The 27804-nt window shown below is 41.7% G+C and overlaps 1 protein-coding gene across 6 annotated transcripts in view; it reads left to right on the plus strand.

Annotated features, from left to right (window-relative positions):
• Positions 1-27804, plus strand: part of PLCB4 (phospholipase C beta 4) — a 424450-nt gene that overhangs the window by 271313 nt on the left and 125333 nt on the right. For 5 of the 6 annotated variants that reach the window (XM_030310086.1, XM_030310087.1, XM_030310089.1 and 2 more), the window contains 3 exons: positions 6591-6671; positions 7533-7592; positions 9106-9249. In XM_030310086.1, the coding sequence (XP_030165946.1) occupies positions 6591-6671; positions 7533-7592; positions 9106-9249 (285 nt within the window). The remainder of the gene's footprint in view (positions 1-6590; positions 6672-7532; positions 7593-9105; positions 9250-27804) is intronic. The other variant, XM_030310091.1, reaches the window with a different exon arrangement.

Genomic DNA, 27804 nt, shown 5'->3' on the forward strand with positions numbered 1-27804 from the left:
AAAAAAAAAAAAAAAAAAAAGAATCAAAGGCCATGGAAAGGAATACAAAAGCTGCGAATGCTCTTAATGTTACGTGACCAGTCTCTTCACAAGGTAATAGTGCATAGCAATGGTCTGGGTTGGAACAGCCATGACCAGTGTCTTCCTGCTCCTCTGTAGAATGTGAGCTGAGAAGCCCCAGTGTCTATCATCTCACAGGGTCTATAAATTAGAAGGGAGATTAACAAATGCAGTGAACATTCTGGATCCTTCCAGGGGGAAACCATACCCATGAGGGTAAAAAACAACTTCTGGACCCATCTGTTATAGCAGGTCTATAAATCATTTCTGCTGACAGAATGTCATCACCAAGGGCTTTAGTTCTAACTTGAAACCAAGTAAAAAAATTGTGATTCTGAGAGAGGAAGCGTTTGTGCAGAATCAGAAAGGCTCTGCTACCTCTAGCCAATTCCTCTGGAATAAAGAGCTGAAATACATAGGCCATGTGGCATCACTTGGGCTCTGAAGTTCCAGGATCTTGATAGAAAGCACTAGCTCCTGGTTAACTATTCCAGACTCCACCTGTGTCCCTAGTCTGTCGTCTGTTTTCATGCCAGTGGTTTATAATGTTATTGAAGTTTGATAAGACCTCTAGTGGCGTGTCGGTAACTCAGATGTCACTTGTCTCTCTCCAACTTTAACAGAGCCCTTTTCTTTTCCTGTCAGTTCTTATCAAACCAGGAAACAAGGACAGTGAGCCCCAAGTTTCCCCAAAGGTGGAGCCTGCAAACGCAGGGTTCGTTTACTGACCATCCAGAAATCTGCTGGTAATAGGCACAAATTAAAAATCACCTTTGTTGCACAAGATTTGTTGATTTGTTTCCAGTACTTTATAGCCCCATGTGGTTCTCATGGCTACCATGTGTAGCTGTGCCCGCCTGGCACATTTGCATCATCACTAAAGTCTATTGGACAGCATTGATCTAGTGTAAAGCCTTGCAGAATTGGCAGCACATTTAAATGAGATGGTATTTGTGAAATGTCTTTCACAATAGCCCCAAATTAAATAGTACTAGCTGTTTTCTAATGACTACTACAATTTATTCAGCACTTAGCTTGTCCCAGGCACTTAGGCTTTCTCAATTGTGAGAGCCCTATAAGGTTGGGATCCATTTTCTTAATTTTACAGATGGGAAAAGTAAAGTTTAGTGAGGTTAGGCAGCACCACCACCCAGATTCTCCAGCAGATGCCTGCTGAGGAGACTGGCACTGGAGCCCAGGAACTGTGAACTACAAAGCCTGGACCCCAGCACCACCTCTAGAAAGAGAGTCCCCTTTCTAGAAAACAGGAGACTCCTGCTATGATGTGAATGTCTCCAGCCATTACACCTCTCTTTATCTCCCCATCCAGTCACAAGCACAAAAGAGCCTCTGCACAGCTGTTTAAGTAAAGTGGTGTTGACACCTTGATTAGCCAGCCCCAAGTCCCTTTCCCTAGCTGGTGGTAAGACTTGACCATTCCCTGTTTGATGATGAGGCCCCACAGTAGAGAGTTGTAGCACTTGTAATGCTGGTGGGTAATGACGGTGGGCAAGAGGGCAGGAGAGCAAAGGTAAGAAAGAGCACAAATAGGGGCATCTGGGTGGAGCAGTGTCCGACTCTTGAGCTCAGCTCAGGTCTCAGGGTCCTGAGTTCAAACCCCGTGTGTGCTCTGCATTGGATGTGGTGCCTACTTAAAACAATAAATAAATAGACACACAAGTAAAATAAACTCAACCACCTGTTACCGGAAGCCCCACTGAATACCTGCCTCCTCTTCAGAGTATTCAGTCTGCTGAGATTTCTGCCATTCCTCACATGAAGAAATGGGATTAAATTTTGTTTAACCAAAATACTTTTAGAATTGAAACAGGAAAAATATTTTAATGTACGTCATCTTGAAAGTGACCTGAATCTTTGAAAGACAGGTTGTGATATTAAGTAATGTTGAAGTGGCATATGTTAATAGGGGGAAATATGCTAAAAACAGTGTTGAGACACACAGCTTTTAAATATACTCTAGCCTCGATGAAATGGCAGAAGTGCCTCAGGAAGCCCATCGGAGCACCGAGCAGGGATCCTTGAGGCAGAAAAAGGTTTTTGCCTGTAGTGATTCCAGCCAGAGTGATTCTTCGCACCTCTCAAATAAAATGCCTCACCCTGGTCCCCTGCCTGTTCACAGTTCCACAAAAGGAGTTCCTGTGCCTTTCACCCTGTCTCTCCCAGGGGCCTAAGGAAAGAATGAGGTTGGGCTGGAGGAGTTAACTAGTCCTTGAGCTCTAAAGTGTGGCTGTGTTGAATTTTAGGAGTCCTGTGAGAACTGAAATTCTGAGCTCCCTGGAGGAAGTTCTGTTCTGGTTTGTCTCCTTACCAGAGAATCCCATCGCCATTTGTTAACTGCCAAAAGGATTTGCAAAGGAGAACGAGACCAGCTTCCTTTGATGACCCACCCCCCTGCCATGCCCAAGTCTGGAGGGCGGTTTTCCTGACAAGGAGACGGAGAATATTACTGCCTCAGCTAGGTCACAGGGCCACAACCCTAGTTGTGGTCAGTAACTCTCCTTGTGACTCTGTGTGAAATTTAACACAGCTGGTAGGGGAAAAAAAGAATGGAGATTGTGTACTTAAACTCACCCTGAGGGCCAGGTTCTTCTGTGTGTTCCTGGGAGTGGAGAGAAACCTAAATAGATTAGGTTTCCTTCCATGATTGCTGCATACTCAGATTTGTTCTGATTTTTATGGGGAGTTTGAACATGTTTAGTCCAAGAATCTTGTGGACAGAGTGGACAACATTATTGTGAACTTTGTTGGGAACCTTGTCTTTAGCATGGGTCAGGGCTCCTTGGAGCTCCCACAGAGAATTTCTCTCTGGCAACTGCTTCTCCTAACAACCAATGTGTTTTTATCTGTGAACTGTATGGGTTCCTAGTCAATGGTGTTTTCTCCCTTTTTGCTTTGGTTGCTAGGGAGCCCAGAGCCAAATTAGTATCCTGTTTTAACTGTTTGGGATCTTATGGTAAGCCTTTTTGGAGCTATCTTTTGTTTTGACCTTACTCTACGTTTCTACCTTATTTTTCTTTTCTTTGTCCAGATTCTTATCCTGGTTTGGAAATGATTTCCTTGTAGTGGCATTCAAACAGTGCTCCTGGTCCAGTGGGTATTCCTGGGAGGTACCTCAAAGCCACACCCAAACTCTGAGATGAGCTTGTATGAATTATAAAAAGGAGCCTGTCTGCCAGGCAGACAGCCTCATTGCAGTGCCCTTGTATTTGTACATCTGTCTATGGCAGCCTTCCAAGGACTGACCCTGATGGATTCTGGGCTTGGTACAACCCCCTCAACCTGAGTAATTTCTTGTTTATCTGTTTTATCTGTTGGCCTACTGAAAAATGTTTTATTTGAAACAGGATATCGTGTGTTCATTTATTTTCGAGCGCAGGACTTTAGTTTCAGGGTGCCTTTGATGTGCTAGGCACTCGGAACACAAATGTGAACCAGAATGTCTCAAGGACCCTGCCATGTGGAAGTTACACTCTGGTGTGAAAGCCACACGATAAGTCAATAAACAAAGAAATAAAAATAATTGCAGATTGTGATTGGTGCAATTGAGGATATAATCAGGATACTGTAATAGAGAATAAAATGAGAGCCTTTTTTAAGGAGGTGTTAGGGAAATCCCCTCTGAAGACAGGTAGGGCGAGGTCTGCAGGATAAAGAGGCTCTACTTATGCCTAGGGCAGTAGGAAGGGACTTCCTAGGTAGTGGAAGCTGCAAGTGCAAATGCCCTGAGGCTAGAAAGAGCTAGGGAGGAGTTCAAGGAAAAGAGTTCCCATGGATTGAGTGAAGCAGAAGAAAAACAACAGAAAGTGGCATGATAAACAGTCTGAAGGACCCAGATTGTCTAGGAACTTTGAGACCCTGGTAAGGAGTACGGTTTTATCCTAAATAATGAAGGAACCCATTGAATGGATTTAACGCACTGATGAAAAGTTCAAAGAGTCAATCTGGCTGCTGTGGGAAGAAAGAAGAGAAGCGGTAAGATCAGACCTTGGGTGCAATAATGATGGTTTGGACCGAAGTGGTGGTAAGATGGAGTAAAGTGGATATACATGAAATATGCAGGAGACTCGTTAATGGAAGTGAGAGAAGAAAGTCAAGAATACTCTGGTTCAATAAATCAGTAGATACTGAACAGGAAGAGGTGAAGAAGTCAAACGAATATAGGAGAATGTGTTCTGTTGTGCTAGGGGCTAGAAGGATCAGGTGAAATGGCCCAAGAGTGGGATGTTAGGAATTGAAATTTCAAGGCGGTAATGATAAGCTCTGGGGGTACTTCGTAACTGACAAAGAAGAAAAAAAACATTACAGTTACAGAGGCCAAGGAATTGAAAGTTCCACCTCAAAATAAGTTGAAAAACTATTCTTATCATGTGTGTTTCATGGATCACTTCAGATCCTTATTTAGAATAGGATAGAGTGCACATAAATAATAACTATGGTGGCTGGTTCATTGTGGGTCTACTCTGTAAATACCATTTTAGGACATACTTTTGAATGTTGTGCACCAGAATTCTGTACTACCATAAAGATACTGCTTGGGGAGTATTTGAAAATGTGTGAATTCTCCTATTTTAATTAGTTGCTGATTCTTGTTTCTCAATCAGTAATGACACAAGACTCCCTACCACTTTGTAGGTCAAGTTTAATACGTTTTGTGTGGCATACAGTACCCTTCTGATCTAGCCTTATTATGTGTCCAGTCTCATCCACTGCTACTCTTGTGAGGTAGTCTAACCACACCAACTCCTCAGAAGTTCCCACTGTCGGATCAAGCCTACATGTCCTTGCAAATGCTGCTCTCTGCTCCTCATGGATAACTTCTACCCATGCTCTAAGACCTATATAAAGTGTAATCTTCTGGGTCAAGCCTTTTCAAAAAGGTCGCACCATTCAAAGTGCTATCATTGTGGGTCATGTATTGGCAATATCATGTTGTTAGTAATTTGCTGCCACAAATGTAAATTTGAACCATACATTATGGATAGTAGCTACAGCTTGCTGAATTGTAATTGTGTGTCAAGTACTTTACGTTTATCAACTCCTTTAATTCCTACAAGCCTGAAAGGTATGTGTAAATACCTCCATTTATTAGATAAGGATTCTGAGACTTAGAAAGGGCTTTTCTAGGAGTTGATAAAAAATAAATGGCAGAACTGGGTTTTGAGTCCAAAAGCAAAGGTCATCCCATGCCCTCATTCTTTGTATTTTTCATTGCTCTGTGTGCAGTACTTAGCATGTACCTGGCATGGAATTGAAATGGGTATGATATTCTTCTCCTGTCAGAAGACCACCCAAACAAATTTGAAGTCTGACTTTGTACAAGGCCCCTGGGACTCCAAATTCTGACACTTTATGGTGTCCCAGTATCTTGACATTGGATTTACCTTGATGAATGTCTCTGCTTCCCTAAAATTTAGAGAGCTCTGTTTTGATTGGTGAAATCTGAACTACCCTTAAAGTCTTAATCCTATAATTGCTCTTTATTTGTTTTAAGTCACTGCCCTGATCCATGTTTGGCAGACAGGTTCCCTATTGTTTGCTCTGTGATTATCTAAGAGGACAAGTTCTTTAGATCATGATGAGAAGGACATGTGGATTTGTTGACACATGGGTGCCCAGGCTTGGTGCAATGCAATCAGAGGGCAGAAGGTATCTGGGTTCATTTCCTGAATATTCTTTTACTTTCATTGTTATAAAATTTTCCTGCCGCTCATAAGCACAATGACGCTTTCTTGCTAAAGACCAGGGATCCTTTGCCAAGTGTATTATAGCTGCCCTTGGGCCCCTGCATGTGACTAACGTTCCTTCTTGATTCAGATTTTGATTCTGTAGGTTTCAAACATAGTTTCTGGTGTCAAAGGCCATAACAGTGCTTCTCAAACTTTAGCGTGCATTAGAATCACCTGGAGGCGTTGTTGGAACACAGATTTCTGAGCTCTACCCCTGGAGACTCTGATTCAATCCATGTGGGCTGGAGCCCTAGACTCTACAGTTGATGCTGTTGGTCCAAGGACTACACTTTGCGTAGCTCAAAACCCTGCTCAAGCTCTGGTTTACTGGACACCAAATGAGGTTGGACGTAAAAGCAAAAATTTCAGCAGTTTTCTGAGTAAGCATATGAATGCAGAATTGTATAGACAAAAAAGAAAAAAAAAACATAGACTAAAAAAATTATCTCCTGGTTTTTTACATTATATTAAATACAGGCAATGGTACCTCTTTTGTGGAGGGAGACCAGTTGGCTAGAATCTGGGAGTCCTTCTTCCTTCTCTGAGTTCTTCTTGAATGTCCTAGAGAAACTTTATTCTCTGTGATCAGTCTTTCAATATAAAAGTGAATGCAAAGAGTTTTCAAGATGAAAATACTCCATGATAAGAAATGTGGTCATTAAGGTTTGGGATGCAAAAGCGTGATTTCTCATTTTCCCTCATTTAGAGGCTAAAAGGTACTTGCATTTTTATTAGATTCAAAGTGGTATGAGTCATACAGATCAACAAATTTCTTTTTAACAGGAATCCTTTGTGTTTGAACCCAACTGCCTCTTCAAAGTGGATGAATTTGGCTTCTTTCTGACCTGGAGAAGTGAAGGCAAGGTATGGCCCAAGAACAGCAAGTTGTTCTTTCCTGCTCTCTGGCTTAAACTACTTTATTTCTCAACAAGCAGGCAGAATGCCTCTTGAGAGCATGGACCCTATGCTTATTCATTACTTCAAGATTTTAAAAACGTACTTCCATGTGCTGGGCATTGGGGATACAGTGCTGATCAAGGACAATATCTTAGACCTCATAGATTCTAGTCTAGGAGAAAAAGCAGGCATTACAAAAAAAAGTAGAAGTCATTGAGTGCTGTGAAAGAGAAGGTCAGGTTGTTACAAGAGTTGAAAACAGGCAGATCTGATTTAATCTTGGGAATTAGGAAGGTTTCCTTGAAGAGATATTCAAGCTGAGTCTCAAAAGCACATTAAGAGGATGGTCATCTTGTTATACCCCAGGACTTCACTCAATACACAGCACAGTGCACACATTTAATGAATCTTTGAACTGAATTTAACACAGTAGAATTGGAATTCTATAAAAGCATTATTCCCACTTAATATTTCATGTACACACATATATTTAATGATATACACACACACACACACACACACCAGTAATATAGTATTACATGCATAAAGGTAACAGCACTTTTATTATAAAAGTAATGATAAATAATTATGCAGACTTATGTTCATATATATGAACATATACATATATATGTATATTTGAATGGAATATATTGAAATTGAATGGTCTTGACTATTTCTGATCATTGGATATTGCAATTACTATCCTTTATTTTTCATTCCCCCTCTACCTTACTGTCATTGGTGTTGCCTTCATCATCATGTACCTCATCTGTGCCACAAGTCTGGCAGGATTTTGCCTCACTGCTGTATTATATTCTCTCTTTTCAGGAAGGACAAGTTCTAGAATGCTCCCTCATCAACAGTATTCGATTGGGAGCCACCCCAAAGGTACCTGTGATTGGTGTTTGCTGTTCTTCTAAACACAGATTTCCTTAGGTTGGAAAAGGTTTCTAGAATGCTATTTTAACCTGTTATTGCCCAAACTCATCAGCTGGGAGTTAAGAAAACACACAGTTCAGAAATCTTTTCATCTATGGAGTGCCTAGGTAGCTCAATGGGTTAAGCATCCGACTTCAGCTCAGGTCATAATCTCCCGGTTTGTGAGTTCCAGCCCCACGTTGGGCTCTGTGTTGACAGCTCAGAGCCTGGAGCCTATTTCAGATTCTGTGTCTCCCTGTCTCTCTGCCCCTCTCCCACTCATGCTCTGTGTCTTTCTCTCTCAAAAATAAATAAACATTTAAAAAAAATTTTTAAAGAAATCTTTTCATCTGTACCTTTTGGGTGGTTTGGATTGCATTACATTTAGTTATATTAGAAACGTTGTTCACCTTTCAAAGAGAAGATGCTTTCATGGTATAAGCATCAAAGAAACCGTTTCCTTAACTCAGAAATTAATTTGTCAAGGGCCCCCTCCCTCCGCTGCCATTTTTTTTTTCTTTTCAGCAAACAGTGAGTCACTTCTGGTTTGTGGTTGATGTGGAAATTTAAATAGCTTGGGTAGTTTCATATTTGTGCACCTGTGCACGCAGACATTGGCTCACCTTGGAGGCTCAGTTTGCCTCTGAGAGAAAAAGATGACAGAGCATATAAATCAGTCTTCTTCACAGTGATTGATTTGTTTGAATAAGAAGCTGTTTGCATAGTGGTGCTAGGAATTTAAAAGCTGGCTTTTTTCTAGAATATTAAAGCACAGTATTTATTCCCATTTTCATAATAGCCCTGCAGGTTTTTAGATGTTGAAAACAAAATTATGTTCCTCATTTTGTTCCTCTTTGTCTTTTTTAAAGCCGTCCTCTTTTTATGTTAGTTAAAATTTCTGTGTAACTATGTTGGCATTTCCTTCTGAGTTCTCCTGGAGGACAAAACGCTATTTTATTTGCTATTTAGGGTAAAATTACACTGTCATCATTCCAAATGAAGATGCCATGGCTTCTAGAGATGAGCATACTTTTTGTGTCCAGGTTACTTGACAGACTTAATCTTATTTTTTAATGACCCTTGATTGCTGGCCGTGGCAATGCCCATGTTTATTTTCATGAGACCTCAGTCACTGTCCTCTGCTGAGAGAACCCTTTAATCTTTGTGGACATAAGCAGGTCCCAGTCACAACCTTTCCATCCCATTTTCATATACCAGGCCCTGTACCAAGAACCTAAAGACAGACCCTCACACCTAGTTTTCTAAATCAATAGTATTATAATACCTTTCTTACCAAATGAGTTCAAGTAATGTGTAGTGTTATAAGTTTTACCTCTACAAGCTTTAGAATAATGCTAGATATCTGGGCATTCTAGGTAAAAAGAAAACATTTGTCCTGTGTATTTTTACATCAGATGAGCAATGTTTCCTCCAGGCTTTGATCTAACAATTTTTTCCTGTGTGTATATATATGTCTATACAGGATCCCAAAATCCTGGCTGCTCTTGAAGCTGTTGGAAAGTCAGAGAATGATCTGGAAGGGCGAATAGTTTGTGTCTGCAGTGGCACAGATCTGGTGAACATCAGTTTCACATACATGGTGGCTGAAAATCCGGAAGTAACTAAGGTAGCCTCAGTGAAAGCACCTCTCTCCCTTCCCCCCCAGATGTATATGGATGGTGTGCATAATCTTTATGTATAATGTCATTTTGATTTATATATTAAAAGTTGTATAGTAATTTAAGATTTAAAAAAAATCTATTTCCATTGCCTAGCTGAACATTGGTGTAGAAAATTCAGCAAGCACCATGCTTTTAGAGTATCACTTACATATACCAAGAATCCAGATACCTCTGTGGATATGTTGTAGGGAAAACTAGCCCAGGACCTCTCTCACACTAGAATGTGCACAGGAGTCACCTGGGAATTTGTTAAAATGCACATTCTGATTCGGTAAGTCTGAGATGGGGACAAAATTCTCCCTAACAGGTTCCCAGCTGATACCGATGATGCTGGTTGGAGAACCACATGAATAGCAGGGGACTAGATCAGCACTGCCCGGTAGAAATGTAAATCAAGCCACAGATATCATTTACATTTTCCTAGCAGCCACATTTAAAGAGTAGGAAGGAACAGGTGAAATTAATTTCAATAAAATAGTTTATTCAGCACAGTGTACCCAAAATACCATCATTTTAATGTGAAATCAAAATAAAACTTATTAATGACATATTTTACATTTTTTTATACCAGGTCTTCAAAATGTGATGTGTGTTTTCAATTCAGACCAGCTACATCTGAAGTGTTCAATAGCTGCATAAGGCTGATGGCTATCATAGTAGATAGTTCAGGTCTAGACGGTAAAGATATTCAAGCTCCAATCCCTGCCCCTATAAGTTATTGAAGTATTGGATCATGATCCATCTTTTAATACCATACCTAGCATACCATTGCCCTGGCAAGCAAGTCTGAAAGAGATTTTGTCCCAAGTAGAAAGCCTCAAACATAAATCAGTTTGCTGCAAGTCATTTGTTTTCAGGGTGGTTTTACCTCTGAACAGAGAGAGCTCTGATTATCTTTCTGTAGTAGGTGTGAAGAGGCCTTAGCCTTGATTCTCCCATTGCAACTTAGAGAAGTTCTCCCATATCCAACTTAGAGAAGGACCTGAGTTTGGGGGCTAAGGGAGGCGTTTCATTTTCCCACTTAATCCTATAATGTAGGATTGAATAAGAAAGTCATCATTTAGAGCTGGGGGGGAATGTACAGATAAGATCATCTGACAAAACCAGACTTCGAAGACTTAACCCTGCACCCAGAGCTAACTGGTGGCAGAAGTGAGTTCTAAAGACTCTGAGAGCCTATAGGCTCTCTACTCCCACTCACAAAGTATGGTCCACATTCCAGCAACGCAGCCTCACCTAGAAGGTCCTTACACTTTAGAGTCGCCAATCCACCCAGACCTGATCCAGAATCTTTGCTTTTTTAACAAGATGTATCCCCCCCCCACCCCACCCCAGATGACTCAGATGTGTGGTGAAGTCTGAGGAGCTCCCAGGCTTAGGCTTTGGAGCCAGGAATGGTTGCTCCATGTTACAGGGAAGCCTTTGTTTCTGTCTTGTGGTGGTTTTGTGGGTTTTGTGCTGTTGTTCCAGGTTGCTTCACTTTGGGAGAATAGATATTGCAAAGCCTTCAAGTTCTTTTATTATCTTGCTTAGATCAACACCAGTTTGAATGGTTTCTTGAACCCTGCTGATGTCAACATACATTGTTCCCGCTTTTTGGCATTTACATCTGCATATTTTCTACAAAGGTCTCTTTTAGTGGCTATTTGCCATAGCAACATTCAATCCCAGAAGTCCATGTTGACCACCCACAAAGAAAAAGTCTCGTTAATCAGATGCAGGTATTGAGCTGCCCAACATTTTGCAAAAAGACAGCTCTGTAGACCTGTGTTTCCTGGCTTTCATCAACCCGTCACATTACAAGAAGCAGGGTGGCTCAGTATAAGCTTGGGCTTTGGCATCAGGTTGCCTGGGCTCAAATCCTGGCTTTCCCCCTTAGCAGCTGTGTGATTTAGGCACACAGTTTACCTCTCTGTGCCTCATTATCTTCATCTGTAAAATGGGAATAATACCAAAGTATCTGCCATTAGGATTGTCATGAGGATTGCATGAGTTACTACTTGGAAAGGGCTTAGTGCAGTGTCCCTCATTGAAAGCCTTTGATGAGTGTTAGCTATTAGGATCACAGGGTCACAGAATATTATTAGGACAGGAAATGGAGTTTAGAAAGCACTTCCTAACACTTCATTTTTCAGATGAGGAGAGTGAGGCCAAGGAGTTAGCAGAACTCACCTAAGACTACACAGCGGGCTATCTGGTTTAAAGCCCAGGCCTTCTCACTTCCCATGTGATGCTCTGGCCGTGCCACCCCACCTGATGCCCTGGGCAAGTACAGTCCTGGGAAGATGGCTTAAATCAGTAAATCCCGTAACATTTTTGCTTTCCATGGTTTGATTGCTATCAATCTTAGTCCATTTTGCTTCAGAACCATGTTCGGAGACCCATACTCATGAGTAGGTAGTATATATGTCTATCTTTGAGATAGAGGGTATGTACTAAAAGTTAAGATTTGGGGTTCTTTTCTTGATAGCATTTCCACTGAAGCTTTGACATGTGGAGGAGAAGAGAGTGAAAAAGCTTGTTATTGAGTATACATTTATGTGGGTAATCTTGCCTACTTCCTGATATCAAAACTTAAAATAACTGCATGGCTCATATCATTATGCTACCTCCAGCACTGACACTATCTTCCCCGTCCCCACCAATTTATTCCTATTCCTATGTATGTGTTACAATCCCTAACAGAACACACAAGCCATCAAGGTGAGAGGATTGATACAGAATACAACAAATGTAATGACCTTGGGTCACAGTGATGGCAGAACTCACAAATTCGATCTGGTTAAGTGAGAAATGTGGAGATGTCCCGTGTGTCTGAAATGGCACTTGTGACTTTGTGATACCACTGAAGCATGATTACAGGGTATGAGCCTGGAATCCTGGTACCACATGATACGCTAACTGCCTTCTATTCTTGCCCTGTGTTCCTGGTCAGTTTTTCACAAAAGTCCGTTAAAACAAGTCAGCATCTTTTAAAATAACACATACATATCTTAGACACTTTCTTTTAACTGGAAGCATATAATGTGATTTGGTTGTTGGCCAAACTCTTAATATCAGGTATGAAGTATCTTCATTCAGTATGGGTCTGTGGATTGGGGTCCATGTCGTTTTTGCCTATATCTCACCCATGAGGCATTCGTTGCCTCAGATATCCAGTTTGGTTTCTTTGAAGTTGAAGTGAGGCTTTTAAAGACATTCATGAAGCAATGGGAGTGCAGAACCCTACAACTTTATGACTCCTTTCTCTAATCCTATTGTTGTCCACACAGTTTGAGAAAAAAACATGTTGAGCAACTTGCCTTTAAAGACATCTTTCCAAAATATCCAACTTAGAGAAGGAACAACTCTCTTTCTTTCCACGAGCGTATTTCATTGGTTCATATGGGTTTTTTTTATGTTTTTATTTTTGAGAGAGTGCAAGCAGGGGAGGGGCAGAGAGATTGGAGGACAGAGGATCTGAAGTCGGATCTGCACTGACGGCAGAGAGCCTGATGGTGGACTCAAACTCACGAACCATGAGATCATGATCTGAGCCAAATTCAGATGACTAACCAACTGAGCCATCCAGGCACCCCTGGTTCATATAGTTTTTTTAATTACAATGGATATGAACAGGTTTGGAAACAAACATAAGTAACTCATAGTAAGCATGCAAGGTTAGAACAAAGGATCCAACATATTGGACATTTGCTTACTAATTGTGAGAGGTTAGCATTCCCTGGGTGGTCAGAGTGTTTTGCTTGTTTTATGAGCATCTGATGAGTGCTGGTCTGACTAGTGAGAGATCAGTCAAGAGACTTTCTAATATAGAACTTGCTTAGGAGTCTTTATCCTATGAGATTCTTGACTCTGTTCTTAATTCCTGGGCTCTCAGGACACTAATGACCTGACCATTCTGAAAAAACACTTTACCAAACCTTTCATCCAGGCAAATGGGCCAACTTTTCAGTCTCATGTACTGTCCATTGAGGACCAGCTTTCATGTGGAGGAGGAACTTTTCCTGACTTTGAGCCATTTTACTTTCTTCCCCAAGAAGTTCTCTGCTCTTCCTTATCTTTTTATTTCAAGTGGGTATCTTATTTTATTTTACTTTATTTTATTTTATTTTATTTTATTTTATTTTATTTTATTTTATTTTATTTTATTTTATTTTATTTTATTTTATTTTATTTTATTTTATTTTATTTGTTTATTTATTTTGGGAGAGAATGAGCGAGCAAGCGAACAGGGGAAGGACAGAGAGAGAATCCCAAGCAGGCTCCCTAGTGACCGTGCATAGCCCAATGCAGGGCTTGAACTCACGAGCCATGAGACCATGACCTGAGCCAAGATCAAGAATTGGAAGTTTAACTGACTGAGCCACCCAGGCGCCACTTACGAGTCCATACTATTGCATGGTATCTGAGTTTCTCAGAGTTGAGGTTTCAAATACAGAATATTTTCCTGTACATGTGACTGGGAAAATATGGTTATGCTTTCCTACAGTAGAAGGAGGTATGGGTATAAAACACATCTTTGTAGCTTGGCTTGTATTTTCTTCAGCCGCCTTCTCTGCTTAAAGAGCCAAGAGCTTGCCATGCGACTGTACCTCTTTGGAAGATTCGAGCTCAATGCTACATCCTTTCTCCTCTACAGAATAACTGTCTAACAGTATTGTAAACTTACGTCCAAATCTAGACCCTTCACCCACAGTCCTTGCAAGCAGCAGAGGCCATCAGTGCCGCCTTTGTCTCCTGCATCAGCCCATTACAAACAGCCTTGTATCAAGAATCTAGCTGCTTCCCATCACCCCATCACTACAGCGTGCGCCAGGCCAGTGTCCTGTCTCTCCTGGTTTCTCTGCCTTGGACTTGCTCCTTTAGTCTGTTCTCAAAATAGCAGCTGAAGGGATGCTTTTAAAACGGAATTCAGATCACATCACCGTAAGACTTACAAAGCCCTACAGGAAGCCACCCTCACTCTCCCTTTCTGCCCGTGTCTCCCTCTCTCTACTTCAGTATCTCCCTCCAGCTCCAGGGACTTTACATTTGCTATTCCTTTTGTCCGGAACACACTCTTCCACCAGTTAATGCACTGCTTTCTTGCTCACGTTTTCTCACGTCTCTTCTGGAATATCGCCTTAGCTCCCATTCTTGCCATACTGCGGCTCTCCCTCCTTTATCTAGCTGGGTTGTTTTCATAGCATTGATCACTATTTACATATCATTTATTTGTTTATTCACTTCCTCTCCTGACATCCGGTAAACGTCCTGTTCACTGCTGCATCCCCAACATTTAGAATGGTCAGTGCCCAACATTCAGTAGGTGCTCGATAAATGCCCATTTTACTGAGGTCCTTATATTGATGGAATCAATAAATTCTAACCCAGGTGATAAATGTCTAACCCTCATTGCTATACACCTCCAGTTTTGTACAGTGTAGCTCCAAGAAAAATTAGGCAAACGCTCTTTACACAAGAAGCCTGAGAAAATGTGATGGAAAGATCTGGGATTCCATGGTGTTATTTTTAGAGTCACTTTGCAAGATGTCATGGGACTGTTGCTGAGAATCCATGACAAGACTGGAGGTTTTAACCTGGTGTATTTCCTCTCTCCAATTTAGATCATTATTTTTCTGCTTGCCTAAATCCTTCCCGTCATTCCAGTTAGAAAATTTAGCTTTTATTTCCTCTCCTTAAAAACCCTGTATTTAAAGGAATGGCTAACAGATTGCTAGCACTTCTTCCTCAAACACCTGTGCCTTTGGGTAATACGTGAGTATGATATGTAGCTTAGAATGCCCATGAGTAAAAGCAGTCACATGATGGTGGTTTCCAGTTTTTTTCTAAACTACAATAAAACCCGCCCCTCCCACACTCCCCTGCCCCCTCTCCCTCTCCTCCCCCTACCTCTGCAGATGATTCTCATCTCTGCAAATAATACTGACTATGACAACTGCATTCCTTAGTTAGAAACACAATTCCGGGGCAGGGGGGTCGTGCAGGGGGGTGGTGATGCCACCTGGGTGGCTCAGTCAGTTAAGCTTCTGACTTTTGATTGCAGCTCAGGTCATGATCTCACTCATGGGATCAAGCCCTGTGTCAGGCTCCCTGTTCAGCAGGTAGCCTGCTTAAGATTCTCTGTCTCCTTCAGCCTCTCTCCAGCTCACACTCACTTTCTCTCTCTCTAAAATAAATTAAAAAAAAAAAAAAAAAGAATGCAACCAGCTTGGAAGGATTTTGTCTCTGGCTTGTTGAAGGGAGTTCAGATGTCTTTCATTACGTTACAGCTGGTGCGGCACAGCAAACTGAAATCACAGAGTCACTGTACATAAGATGGAAATGCAGCCCTCATTTAAAATCCCCAAAAATAAGTGTGTTATTTTATACTAAGTTGAATTTTACTTTGATTACAAAAATAAGCTGTTTTTATGAGGTTCAAAATGCAAAGATTTACACTGAATTTAGACAATTTCCAGACTGCTCATTATACTTCACGCAGGTTGTAAATATTTGGCAAACTCTATAAATTAGGCTTTGTAAGTAAGTCCTCAAATAAGCCCATCAGTAAGTACTATAGAAATTAAGTTACAAAACTGTTATGTGTTCTCTTTTGTTTACAAAAAAGGTAAAGTCAGATAATTTATTGCAGGTAATAAAATCTTAGTTTAGTAAATTGGGTTGAACACCAAGACCGCTTTGCTGAACTTGAATAATGTTGAGTGGAAGGCTTACTACAAAGGTTCATGGCAAAGGCCCTGTAGAACCTGTCTCCCCTCAGTTAGTTTTGTTGTTGTTGTTGTTGTTGTTGTTGTTTTTCCTCCCAAACACAGAGTTTCTCCTAGGGATCTGACCACTGGCCTCACCTTGGGAGCCTCTTAAAAATGCAAATTCCATGGGGTACCTGGGTGGCTCAGTCCATTAAACCTCTTTGGCTCAGGTCATGATCTGGCAGTTTGTGAGTTCGAGCCCCATGCCAGGCTCTGTGCTGACAGCTCAGATTCTGATATTCTCATTCTCTCTCTCTCTCTCAAAAATAAACAAACACCTAATTCTCTCAACCCATGGAATCTGAAATTCTGGGAGGCAGAACCCAGTAGTAATCTGTTTTAAACTAAACTGCCAGGTGATTCTGATGCAGGGTGACATTTCAGTCCTGTTGGTTTAGCATACAAATGGACTTAGTCCAAAAACCACAGTGATTTTGAACTTACACAAGTTTTTATCAAATTGATTGACTACAGCAAACAGGTTAATCTATAGACCTGTGGATTCTACCGACCTAGCCATTGATTAGAATTCACTTGGTAAGAACACAAAAAACACCATTAAAATGAATTAGTGTCTGTGACCCAAGCAATAGCTTTCTTTCAGAGCACTCCCTGTTAAGATGCTGTTTCTTGACATGCAGGTTTTTTAAAGTTTATTTATTTATTTTTGAGAGAGAAAAATGCATGAGTGAGGGAGGGGCAGAGAACAAGGGAAAGAGAGAATGGCAAGCAGGCTCTAGGCTGTCAGTGCAGAGCCCAATGCGGGGCTCAAATGCAGGAACCATGAAATCATGACCTGAGCCGAAGTCGGATGCTTAATCAACTAAGCCACCCAGGAGCCCCAGCGTACAATTTTAATTGTATTATATATGCCAGTCATTCTCAAAGTGTGGTCCTCAGACTAACAGCTCCAGCAGTACCTGGGAACTTAATCAGAGATGCAGATTCTCAGGCCCTGGCCCTACTGAATCTGTAACCAATTTTAGCTCTCCAGGCGGTTCTGGTGCACACCCAAGTGTGAGAAGCACTGCCCTGTGGAGAAGCTTAGCAAGGAGTGTTTATATCCTGCTTCTCTAACTCCTTGGTCTGCTACCCAGGCTCACCTGAGCCAATGCCTTTGGAATGCTAAAGTAGCTAAATTATTAATCTCAGCTTCCTGTGTTCTGATTGATTAAAGTTTTTCACCCCTTTGCCTCAGTGTTTTTTGAGGCTCAAGTCTGGGATAGGATGTGTGTGTGTTTGTGTTCTCATGTTTCCAAAACTGAAAGTTGACATGTTCTTGTTTTTATTTTAAACCGTTTTTGAACTCATGTGAAACAAAGCAGTGATGGCCGGTTAAAAAGCTCTCTTAAGGACAGAGCTGTGAATCAGCCAGTGTGTGGGTGCATGTTGTAAGCTTTAAGTGCCCTGTCCTTCCTAGGTGTTTTCTTCTTGCCAAATGAGGATAATGGAGTTCATTTGGCTTATTGCTGGGTTGAATTTAGAAACCATCATCCTCTCTCTGCCTCAGGAGGGAGGGCTGCCTTCATTGGTTAATCTGTGGAGTGGGTGAAACTTGTCTCCTTGGGCCTCCCACAACCGCCTTCCATCTCTCTTGCTCCCTCAGTTCTCATTTTGCTTGTAAAGACCGTCTGTCCCAGAACTCAGTACTTCAGTGTCTCATCCATGGTGGTGCTCTGTCAGCTCTCATTGCCATATCAACAAAATTTGTAGTTCCTTTAAACCACCAGTTTTAAACTCAGATGCCTACAGAAGCCAGGAAGATGATGTAAATAATGAAAAAATGCCAGGTGATGACAAGGAATAGTGTAGACAGTAGCGAGTTGGGGGGTACATACACCCTCTAGGGGGTGGAGGGCAGCATCTGCTTCAACCAGTTTTCCAACTATCTAAGAACATGGGCCTTAAGGTTGCTAGATTGTTGGAGATGCTGATATTTTGTCCATAAGATACTAGACATCTGGATTTTTTTTACATGAAATCTGTTAAAATGTTGACAAATATATTCATTTTTTAATGATTTTTTTAACTGTATTTATTTTAAGAGAGACAGAGACAGCTCGAAATCAGGAGGGGCAGAGAGAGAGGGGGACAGAGAATCCAAAGCAGGCTCCACACTGTCAGCACAGAGCCTGATGTGGGGCTTGAACTCATGAATCCATGAGATCATGACCTGAGCCAATGCCAAGAGTTGGATGCTCAACCGACTGAGCCACCCAGGTGCCCTATGTTCATTTTTAAATGCCATGTATGCCAAATGACAGATCTGTCTGTGACTCATTTAGAACCTTAGGTCTAGACCTCAGCCAACATGCAGCATGAATGTACTTACAGTAAGATGAATGCTGATATTTACCTAATGTGTTCATTTCACTGACATTTAATTTTTTTTTTAATTTTTTTTTTCAACGTTTATTTATTTTGGGGACAGAGAGAGACAGAGCATGAACGGGGGAGGGGCAGAGAGAGAGGGAGACACAGAATCGGAAACAGGCTCCAGGCTCTGAGCCATCAGCCCAGAGCCCGACGCGGGGCTCGAACTCACGGACCGCGAGATCGTGACCTGGCTGAAGTCGGACGCTTAACCGACTGCGCCACCCAGGCGCCCCACTGACATTTTAAATAAAGATGCCTGTTGGGGCGCCTGGGTGGCTCAGTCGGTTAAGTGTCCAACTTCAACTCAGGTCATGATCTCACACGACTTATGGGTCCGGGTCCCATGTCAGGCTCTGTGCTGACGGCTCAGAGCCTGGAGCCTGCTTCAGATTCTGTGTCTCCCTCTCTCTCTGCCCCTCCCCAGCTCCCACTCTGCCTGTCCCACTCTCTCTCTCAAAAATAAATACACGTTAAAATTTTTTTAAAAAACTAAAAAAAAAAAAAGAAGATGCCCATTTTTTTTTTCCTTTGTACCTTCATTCATCCAGGTATTCATCCAAGAATTTTGTGTGTGTGTGTGTGTGTGTGTGTGTGTGTGTGTGATGATTTCTAAGGTTGGACAAATCATTTCTACTACATGGGCTTTTTTATTCTCACAAACAAAAAAGAGTTGTACCAAGTGACCCTTAAAGTTATTTCCTTCTATAAGAGTTAAGGAATCTCTTTGCAAGAGAAAGTATATTAGATGCCGCGGACAGTATGGATCAGTTGTTTGGAGGGCACTTGTATATACGTGGAAGTCTTTGGTCTAATGTAGGTCACATCCCCATCTCTAAGGCCAGTCTTCAAACTGTTAGGATGGGAGGTTCTGCGGTTAGAGAGGGAGTGGGGGAGAAAAGTATTTCGGTAAAAGAGGCAGGACTTTGTACCCAAAAGAGGGAGGGCCTGCTGGTCCCCTTATGGTGATGTCCTCAGTGTGCAGTCACCCGAAGACAGAAGGCTGTGCATGTGGCAGGGTGAAGACATGAGTAGAGATTCAGAAGCAGAGGAATATTGTACCTGCAGTGGTAGATCCAGGGTGAAGACTGGAGTGAACACTTCTCATTGGGAAATTCGAAAGTCAGGCCAAGCCTGTGACCTGCTGGGAGTGCCAAGCTGAGATGCTTGTGGAATCCATCCTGATGATTCTAGGGGGGCAAGGGAAGGCCATGCCTGGTGTCATGGGAGGGATACAACATACTCTACATTCTCAGATCAACACATGGTAGTAACATGTGGCTGAGAGCATCTCTCCTCAGCATCTGGGTCTCAGCAGCAGCACCTGGGAACTCTGAGTGGAATCTCCGGCCCTGCCTCAGCCCTGAGGAATCGGAATCAGCATTTGAATAAGATTCCGAATGTACTTATGGTTTGAGAAGTCCTGAGATAGAATTCAAGAAAATCAGTGGTACTTGGCTGCAACCAGTTACCCATGGAGGGAGGCCTGAGACACCTCTGAACACGGAATCCAGAGAGCTTGTTCCTGGGTAAGGGGAGAGAAGCTATGGGAGAGACAGATTTTAAGTCTGATTAGCTGGGAGTATGATATACGGATACGGTTATCAGAAAGTGAGGGCCTAGTGACATCGAGACAGGGGGGAAAGGACAATAAATTTATTTAAAATAGGTTCTCTGAGAATGTGTATGCCACAGGTCCCGCTGTGGATCCTACAACATAAAGGAGCTCACTTGCTAGTTGGGGGCCCTCAGGCCGTGTCTGTGGACCAGCCAGCCCTGGCCTGCTGTCCCTGTGTTCTGCATCTGTAGCCCCTTGCCATTCTAAAAACACCTATCTTCGTGGGGTTTTTTTGTTTTTTGTTTTTTTGGAATTCTCAAATTTCTTTAGTAGTCAATGGTGGATTTTAACTATCGATTCTCATGGCACCAGACTTACTTCAAAGTTAAGCTCCTTGCCTGGGGCACCTGGGTGGATCAGTTGGTTAAGCGTCCAACTTCTCAGGTCATGATCTCATGGTTCCCGAGTATGAGCCCTGGCGTCGGGCTCGCTACCATCAGCATGGAGCCTGCTTGGGATCCTCTGTCTCCCTCTCTCTCTGCCCCTCCCTGCCTGTGCGCTCTCGCTCTCTCAAAAATAAATAAACCTTTAAAAAGAAAAGAAGGTGCCTGGGTGGCTCAGTTGGTTGAGCGTCCGACTTCAACTGAAGTCATGATCTCACGATTCATGGACTCGAGCTTGGCATAGGGCTCTGTGCTGACAACTCAGAGCCTGCTTTGGATTCTGTGTCTCCCTCTCTCTCTGCCCCTCCCCTGCTCATTCTCTGTCTCTTTCTCAAAAATAAACGTTAAAAAAAAAAAATAAACCTCCTTGTTAAAGTTCACATTCAGGAACCGGACACTGGAGCTAGAAGAGATTTTGCTGTCCTTTTAGGCAGTTTTTCTCACCTGCATCAGTGAGGTCTCTTTGGGGTAGTAAGAGGAGGAAAGTGTGGCTTAGAGCCCCAGTCTGCAGCAACCCTGAGCACACCGGCAAATTCATTTTAAACATTTGCACAGACCATGCATTTTTGTATTGTTCACAAGCGTTTTCCGAAGGCAGAGGGAGTATTGCTTATGGTAGAGCGGGTACTTCCAGTACATTCGAGTAGAAAGTGCAGAAGAGGACACAGAGGAAAAGAACCACCCTCCCCCCCTCCACCAGAGTGCATTACCCCATCTTCTGTGTCTTTTTTTAAATTGAAGGGAAATTCACATAATGCAAAATGTGCCACTTAGAAGTAAGTGGACAATTTAGTGCCATTTAGTAGATCACAGTGTTGTGCAACAGCCCCTTCTGTCTAGTTCTAGAACCTATCGTCCAGCCCCCAAAGGAAACCCCATTCTTGATCCCTCCAATCCCATCCCAGCCACCCCAATGTGTCTTTTTAATTCACACAATTTTCTTTCATACACAGTTGGGCTCATACTGTTTATAGAGTTTAATGTACTGTATTTTATCATTTAAAATTTCTATCACGTGCATTTCCTTGGTCTTTAAAATCTTTTCTTGGGCTTCGGTGTAATTGTAAATCCCCATGATCTTTGAGGTAGGTTTTCTTGGTGTTACCAGCTCATCTTTAGAACGAGTCCCCTGGGTGCTCCTCTACAGAATGTGGGGGCTTTGTGAGGGACAAGTTTTCGTCGCAAGGGCCTGCCTTCTCCACCCCCTGTTGTGTTTCATGAACTGGACAGGTTTCCTAAGAGACTCTATGCTCTAGACCCAGCTCAGAGCCGCTCAGTTTGCCCTAATTGAGAGTGTTATCAAATGACTCCACCAAGGGAATACAAAGTGAGTTACTCTAATTGCTCCAGAAGTATCATGTGACGTTTGGATTTCACCTTTTGGCCCTGGGAGAGAAAAATGTCACCGGCTTTAAACTGCTCCCCTCCTGGAAAATTAGAGAACTAAGTGATACACTAAAAAGAAATAATATACGCATAATTGGTATTCCAGAGGAGGAAGAGAGAGGGAAAGGTGCTGAAGGGGTACTTGAAGAAATAATAGCTGAGAACTTCCCTGAACTGGGGAAGGAAAAAGGCATTGAAATCCAAGAGGCACAGAGAACTCCCTTCAGACGTAACTTGAATCGATCTTCTGCACGACATATCATAGTGAAACTCGCAAAATACAAGGATAAAGAGAAAATTCTGAAAGCAGCAAGGGGTAAACGTGCCCTCACATATAAAGGGAGACCTATAAGACTCGTGACTGATCTCTCTTTTGAAACTTGGCAGGCCAGAAAGAATTGGCACGAGATTTTCAGGGTGCTAGACAGCAAAAATATGCAGCCTAGAATCCTTTATCCAGCAAGTCTGTCATTTAGAATAGAAGGAGAGATAAAGGTCTTCCCAAACAAACAAAAACTGAAGGAATTTGTCACCACTAAACCAGCCCTACAAGAGATCCTAAGGGGGACCCTGTGAGACAAAGTACCAGAGACATCACTACAAGCATAAAACATACAGACATCACAATGACTCTAAACCCGTATCTTTCTATAATAACACTGAATGTAAACGGAATTAAATGCACCAACCAAAAGACATAGGGTATCAGAATGGATAAAAAACAAGACCCATCTATTTGCTGTCTACAAGAGACTCATTTTAGACCTGAGGACACCTTTAGATTCAGAGTGAGGGGATGGAGAACTATTTATCATGCTACTGGAAGCCAAAAGAAAGCTGGAGTAGCCATACTTATATCAGACAAACTAGACTTTAAATTAAAGGCTGTAACAAGAGATGAAGAAGGACATTATATAATAGTTACAGGGTCTGTCCATCAGGAAGAGCTAACAATTATAAATGTCTATGCGCCGAATACCGGAGCCCCCAAGTATATAAAACAATTACTCATAAACAGAAGCACCCTTATTGATAAGAATGTGGTAATTGCAGGGGACTTTAACACCCCACTTACAGAAATGGATAGATCATCTAGACACACGGTCAATAAAGAAACAAGGGCCCTGAATGATACATTGGATCAGATGGACTTGACAGATATATTTAGAACTCTGCATCCCAAAGCAACAGAATATACTTTCTTCTCGAGTGCACATGGAACATTCTCCAAGATAGATCATATACTGGGTCACAAAACAGCCCTTCATAAGTTTACAAGAATTGAAATTATACCATGCATACTTTCAGACCACAATGCTATGAAGCTTGAAATCAACCACAGGAAAAAGTCTGGAAAACCTCCAAAAGCGTGGAGGTTAAAGAACACCCTACTAACGAATGAGTGGGTCAACCAGGCAATTAGAGAAGAAATCAAAAAATATATGGAAACAAACGAAAATGAAAATACAACAATCCAAACACTTTGGGACGCAGCGAAGGCAGTCCTGAGAGGAAAATACATTGCAATCCAGGCCTATCTCAAGAAACAAGAAAATCCCAAATACAAAATCTAACAGCACACCTAAAGGAAATAGAAGCAGAACAGCAAAGGCAGCCTAAACCCAGCAGAAGAAGAGAAATAATAAAGATCAGAGCAGAAATAAACAATATAGAATCTAAAAAAACTGTAGAGCAGATCAACGAAACCAAGAGTTGGTTTTTTGAAAAAATAAACAAAATTGACAAACCTCTAGCCAGGCTTCTCAAAAAGAAAAGGGAGATGACCCAAATAGATAAAATCATGAATGAAAATGGAATTATTACAACCAATCCCTCAGAGATACAAACAGTTATCAGGGAATACTATGAAAAATTATATGCCAACAAATTGGACAACCTGGAAGAAATGGACAAATTCCTGAACACCCACACTCTTCCAAAACTCAATCAGGAGGAAATAGAAAGCTTGAACAGACCCATAACCAGCGAAGAAATTGAATCGGTTATCAAAAATCTCCCAACAAATAAGAGTCCAGGACCAGATGGCTTCCCAGGGGAGTTCTACCAGACATTTAAAGCAGAGATAATACCTATCCTTCTCAAGCTATTCCAAGAAATAGAAAGGGAAGGAAAACTTCCAGACTCATTCTATGAAGCCAGTATTACTTTGATTCCTAAACCAGACAGAGACCCAGTAAAAAAAGAGAACTACAGGCCAATATCCCTGATGAATATGGATGCAAAAATTCTCAATAAGATACTAGCAAATCGAATTCAACAGCATATAAAAAGAATTATTCACCATGATCAAGTGGGATTCATTCCTGGGATGCAGGGCTGGTTCAACATTCGCAAATCAATCAACGTGATCCATCACATTAACAAAAAAAAAAGAGAAGAACCATATGATCCTGTCAATCGATGCAGAAAAGGCCTTTGACAAAATCCAGCACCCTTTCTTAATAAAAACCCTTGAGAAAGTCGGGATAGAAGGAACATACTTAAAGATCATAAAAGCCATTTATGAAAAGCCCACAGCTAACATCATCCTCAATGGGAAAAAACTGAGAGCTTTTTCCCTGAGATCAGGAACACGACAGGGATGCCCACTCTCACCGCTGTTGTTTAACATAGTGCTGGAAGTTCTAGCATCAGCAATCAGACAACAAAAGGAAATCAAAGGCATCAAAATTGGCAAAGATGAAGTCAAGCTTTCGCTTTTTGCAGATGACATGATATTATACATGGAAAATCCGATAGACTCTACCAAAAGTCTGCTAGAACTGATACATGAATTCAGCAAAGTTGCAGGATACAAAATCAATGTCCAGAAATCAGTTGCATTCTTATACACTAACAATGAAGCAACAGAAAGACAAATAAAGAAAATGATCCCATTCACAATTGCACCAAGAAGCATAAAATACCTAGGAATAAATCTAACCAAAGATGTAAAGGATCTGTATGCTGAAAACTATAGAAAGCTTATGAAGGTAATTGAAGAAGACTTAAAGAAATGGAAAGACACTCCCTGCTCATGGATTGGAAAAATAAATATTGTCAAAATGTCAATACTACCCAAAGCTATCTACACATTCAATGCAATCCCAATCAAAATTGCACCAGCATTCTTCTCGAAATTAGAACAAGCAATCCTAAAATTCATATGGAACCACGAAAGGCCCCGAATAGCCAAAGGAATTTTGAAGAAGAAGACCAAAGCAGGAGGCATCACAATCCCAGACTTTAGCCTCTACTACAAAGCTGTCATCATCAAGACAGCATGGTATTGGCACAAAAACAGACACACAGACCAATGGAATAGAATAGAAACCCCAGAATTAGACCCACAAATGTATGGCCAACTCATCTTTGACAAAGCAGGAAAGAACATCCAATGGAAAAAAGACAGCCTCTTTAACAAATGGTGCTGGGAGAACTGGACAGCAACATGCAGAAGGTTGAAACTAGACCACTTTCTCACACCATTTACAAAAATAAACTCAAAATGGATAAAGGACCTAAATGTGAGACAGGAAACCATCAAAACCTTAGAGGAGAAAGCAGGAAAAGATCTCTCTGACCTCAGCCGTAGCAATCTCTTCCTCGACACATCCCCAAAGGCAAGGGAATTAAAAGCAAAAGTGAATTACTGGGACCTTATGAAGATAAAAAGCTTCTGCACAGCAAAGGAAACAACCAACAAAACTAAAAGGCAACCAACGGAATGGGAAAAGATATTTGCAAATGACATATCGGACAAAGGGCTAGTATCTAAATCTATAAAGAGCTCACCAAACTCCACACCCGAAAAACAAATAACCCAGTGAAGAAATGGGCAGAAAACATGAATAGATACTTCTCTAAAGAAGACATCCAGATGGCCAACAGGCACATGAAAAGATGTTCAGCGTCGCTCCTTATCAGGGAAATACAAATCAAAACCACACTCAGGTATCACCTCACGCCAGTCAGAGTGGCCAAAATGAACAAATCAGGAGACTATAGATGCTGGCGAGGATGTGGAGAAACGGGAACCCTCTTGCACTGTTGGTGGGAATGCAAATTGGTGCAGCCGCTCTGGAAAGCAGTGTGGAGGTTCCTCAGAAAATTAAAAATAGACCTACCCTATGACCCAGCAATAGCACTGCTAGGAATTTATCCAAGGGATACAGGAGTACTGATGCATAGGGGCACTTGTACCCCAATGTTCATAGCAGCACTCTCAACAATAGCCAAATTATGGAAAGAGCCTAAATGTCCATCAACTGATGATGGATAAAGAAATTGTGGTTTATATACACAATGGAATACTATGTGGCAATGAGAAAAAAATGAAATATGGCCCTTTGTAGCAACGTGGATGGAACTGGAGAGTGTAATGCTAAGTGAAATAAGCCATACAGAGAAAGACAGATACCATATGGTTTCACTCTTATGTGGATCCTGAGAAACTTAACAGGAACCCATGGGGGAGGGGAAGGAAAAAAAAAAAAAAAAAAAGAGGTTAGAGTGGGAGAGAGCCAAAGCATAAGAGACTGTTAAAAACTGAGAACAAACTGAGGGTTGATGGGGGGTGGGAGGGAGGGGAGGGTGGGTGATGGGTATTGAGGAGGGCACCTTTGGGATGAGCACTGGTGTTGTATGGAAACCAATTTGTCAATAAATTTCATAAAAAAAAAATAAAATAAAATAAACTGCTCCCCTCCTTAACGCATAGCTCCAGTTTTTTTTTTTTTTACTGCTGGCAGAAATTGCCACTGTGAACATAGTGTATGTGTAAAAAGAGCTTACATGTGTTCGTGTGTTTTCTGATCTTTAAAAAAATAGGATGAACGAGGAGATGGGTGGGACACCTCATCTGAGATGAGACCTTATTGCCTCTGAGCACTATAATCTGGGGCAAGTTTAATAATCAGGCTGGCAGAGGCCCCAGGGTGGTTCAGTCAGTTACATGTCTGATTCTGATTTTCAGCTCAGGTAATGATTTCGTGGTTTGTGGGATGGAGTCCCACATCGGGCTCTGCGCTGACAGCAAAGAGCCTGCTTGGGATGTGATTCTCTCTCTCTTTCTCTCTCTGCCCCACCCCTGTTCATGCTTTCTCTGTCTCTCAAAGTAAAAATAAAAATAATCAGGAGCTGGGAAAGTGCAGCCTATGGGCCAAACCCAGCCCTCAGCCTTAGTTTTTGTATAGCCAGTGAGCTGAGAATGGCTTTTTACATTTTTAAAAAGTTGTTAACAAAACATAAAAACTATAAAACAGAGAATCATATGTGGCCTTCTTAAAGCCTAAACTATGTATATTCTGGCCCTTTACAGAAATGCTGACCAGTGGACCCCCAATAATTACATAAGAACAGCAGCATGGAATTTTTTAGTTTATATTGAATACCAGGTAATGTTCAAAGTGCTTTACATATATTATCTCATTTAACTCTCACAGCAGTCTCGGGGCTGGGCATGATTATCATTTTGCAGAGGAAGAAAAGGGCCCAGAGAGGTTGAGTAACTTGCCCAAGGTCACACAGCCAGTAAGTGGCAGAGCTCATGTCTTGAAGCCAGGCATCAGATTCACTCTAGATCCTGTATTCTGTTACTGCCCAACCACTTCTACCTGAACGTTGTATGATTTTACTCTACTGTTGAGGTAAAAGTTAACGTCCTTACCTGTAGACGTTGAAATCATAAGGCAGCCCTTCCCAAACTGGTGAACTGCAAAATAGATTCCTCACAAAAGCCTACATTTAAAGGAGGCTCCCTGGTCAATGAAGCACGAGAAAGCCTTGTTAGGTTTCTTCACTGTAGTGCTCCATGAAGCACTATTATCCTGGTAGGAATCTCAGCCCCAGGGGGGTGGTATTCAGCTATTTACCAAACTGGTATTTTGTTGTTGTTTTTCTGTTGTTGTTGTTGTTGTTGTTTTGTGGGATTTTTTGCCTGTTGAAGGCAACACAAATGAAACTCTTCCAGAAACTATTGCTTTCCAG

Source organism: Lynx canadensis, chromosome A3 (genome assembly GCF_007474595.2).
Source record: "Lynx canadensis isolate LIC74 chromosome A3, mLynCan4.pri.v2, whole genome shotgun sequence".
Lineage (NCBI taxonomy): Eukaryota > Metazoa > Chordata > Mammalia > Carnivora > Felidae > Lynx > Lynx canadensis.